This window comes from Anastrepha ludens, chromosome X, assembly GCF_028408465.1.
Source record: "Anastrepha ludens isolate Willacy chromosome X, idAnaLude1.1, whole genome shotgun sequence".
In the NCBI taxonomy this organism is placed as follows: Eukaryota; Metazoa; Arthropoda; class Insecta; order Diptera; family Tephritidae; genus Anastrepha; species Anastrepha ludens.
In genome coordinates, this window is record NC_071503.1 from 88,493,206 (window position 1) to 88,496,107 (window position 2,902).

A 2,902-nucleotide genomic window follows, 5' to 3' on the forward strand; every position below is an offset into this window, starting at 1 on the left:
AGTCCATGGAAACAGGAAACCATGGTATTGTGTTTAACTAGAGAGCGTAGTAAAGCATATGTATATGAAATGGAAAAATTATATTAGTACCTAGTCGTGGCAAAGTATCGTGTTGCAAGAAATAAAGAACCCGCTAGCACTAGAGATGCCAAAAGGGCATATCTACAGTGGGAGCTCTGCTTCTGATAAAAATTACCTAACAATGTTAGTGTTTCTCAATTTTCCAAAGGATTTTGATACTGTTGATCAAAACATATTCCTGCGAAAATTGTGTTATCACTATAAATTTGGGACATTTTTTTTACCACTAATAAAAAGTGACCTTTCGAATCGGCTACAACAAGTTACGTCTAGTAATAGGTACTCAAATCTGAAACCCATTACATCTGGTGTGCCGCAAGGCTGTTTTTAGGTACCATTTTATTTTGCATTTTTGTTGTTGAATGTTGTCAAAATTCTTCCCTTAATCTATATGTTGATGACTCACAGATCTACTTGTCTAGGAGCAGAGGTCTTATTGATGATTTGATAGCCTAATCTAACAACTTAAAATTAAATGAGTGAAAGACGAAAGACGATTGCTATTTCCGGCGATGTTGCATAACGAAGTAAGAACAGTCGATTCTGTTTTTATGCGGTTTTGAAATAGTGAGGTTTTTAAAAAAACTAAAAATTTTTTCATTATTTATTTATTTATTGTACTTGTTGTGCAGTCTAGCCCCACTGTGTTTACTTAGCTTGTTTTTGTTGTTTTGCCGTTGCTGATCTTCTATTGTTGTTGTTATTTTAATTCTAAGTATGTATGCATATTGTACAGTTATTGTTTTTTTTTGCTTGCTTGCCTGTTGCATTGCTTGCATGTTTTTTGAAAGAATGAAGATTATTAATCAATTGGCTGCTTAAAGAAACGGACGAGTCTTTAAATTATCAGCTGTTTTTGTGTAACTAAAAGTGTTTTATATTCAAAAAAATTGCTTCTTAATCATTCACAATTTAATTTAAATTTTAAAAGTTATTTAACCCTGCTCACAAATGTCCAACAAAAAAGAAACAATGAATAGAAATGCAATTTCCCTAGAAACTAAAATTTTAATTTTGGACCGCTTAAAAGCAGGCGAACGTTATGCACCTGTAGGGAGACATTTTAAATTTAGATTCACCAAATAATATAGCAATTAAGAAGAATGAGGCCGCAATAAGGGCATCGGTAATTAGTGGAACAGAGTTGAACGCTAAAAAAGCGTCGTATTCAAGAGGCACTACAAAAGAAAGATTAGAGAAAATGTTTTTAATTTGGTTGGAAGATTTAAACCAGAAGAGAATGGCCAATTAATTAAAGGACGAGCACTTCGATTGTATGAGCAGCTGAAAAATTCGGAGCCTACTATTTCGTCCAGCGATAACAACATAGCAGAGTTCTCAGCCAGTACAGGATGGTAAACTGGGTTTTTAAAGCGTAATGCATTTCATAACGTAAAGATAACCGGTGAAATTGCATCAGCAGATGATGAGGGAGCTAAAAGTTTTCCAAAGAAGTTGCTCAAAATTATTGAAGATGCAGGATATAGCCCAGGTCAAGTCTTTAATGCCGACGAGGGGACCGGATATTTAAACCTTTAGTTGTAAATCGATCACTAAAACCTCGATCGCTGAAGGGCAAAGACAGGCAAAACTTCCTGTTCATTGGATGGCCAACAAAAAAGCGTGCGTTACTACTGCAATTTTCACAGAATGGCTTAATCGATATTTTGTGCCGCAAGTTAAAAAATATTTGCTGGATAAAGGTCTCGAGTTCAAAGTGATTTTGCTTATCGATAACGCGCCAGGTCATCCGCATAAAGAACAAGCCAATGTCGAGATAGTGTTTCTCCCACCAAATACAAACAGCATTTTGCAACCATTGGACCAGGGCATTATCTGCAATTTTAAAAAACATTATGTAAAGTTGACCTTTCAGCATATTTTGGACAAGATAGAGAATGAAGAAATAGCAGTTACAGATGCCTGGGAAAAATGTTCGATTTTGGACTGCATAGATCATGCTGGCATGGCAGTTAAAGCTATAAAACCACGGACTTTAAATACTTGCTGGAAAACGGTTTGGCCAGAATGCGATCAAAGGGGAAGTCTATCAGAAGAAATATCAGTATCAGAAATTATATCTTTAGGTCATGAAATTGGTGGAGAGGGGTTTCAAACATTATGCAACGAAGATATTGATGAGCCACTTTTGGACCCAGCGCTAAATGATGAAGCCTTAATGGAAATCATTGCTGGTGATTCTGGAAAAAACATCGAATCGGAAGATGAAATAACACCATTTACGTCACATGTGAATCGAAAAGGAATTTAGATGTGCAGCGAATTAGAAAATTATTATCTGACCAATGATCCAGATACTGAGCGGGCTTTGAAATTCCAACGTGAACTTAATTTATGCATGTCGACCTATCGGGAATTGTATAAAAATATTCTAAGCCAGCTAAGCATAAACTCATCACAGATTACATCAGAAATTGTCCTATTTCTGACGATTTAAATTTATTTTTCGATTCTGACGTTTCTTAAATAAAGATATAATTTTCAAAAGTACAATTTTATTTTTTTATGCGATTTTATTTAATTATTTCAGATTCATGCGGTCTGTGGAACGTATCTATAGTTATAATATGGGAGTAGTACCCTTTTTTATGCGATTTTTTTACATTATTTCAGATGTATGCGGTTCTTTGCACTTTTGAAATGTATGTATAGCTTTACTATAGAACTGGTAGCTTTTTTATGCTGTTTCTTGCGGAACGTATATACCGCACTAAAACAGAATCTACTGTATTAACCTTAATGAGACGGTAACTAAACTGGGTTTCAGAATAAATACAAGATTATCATGCACGTAAACGTT

At 34.8% G+C, this 2,902-nt stretch overlaps 1 protein-coding gene across 1 annotated transcript; it reads left to right on the forward strand.

Moving 5' to 3' along the window:
- Positions 1–1,687: 1,687 nt before the first annotated feature.
- Positions 1,688–2,353, forward strand: LOC128870331 (jerky protein homolog-like). The gene has a single exon (XM_054112941.1). The coding sequence runs from the start codon at positions 1,688–1,690 to the stop codon at positions 2,351–2,353; it is 666 nt and encodes a 221-aa protein (XP_053968916.1).
- The last annotated feature ends 549 nt before the right edge of the window (positions 2,354–2,902 follow it).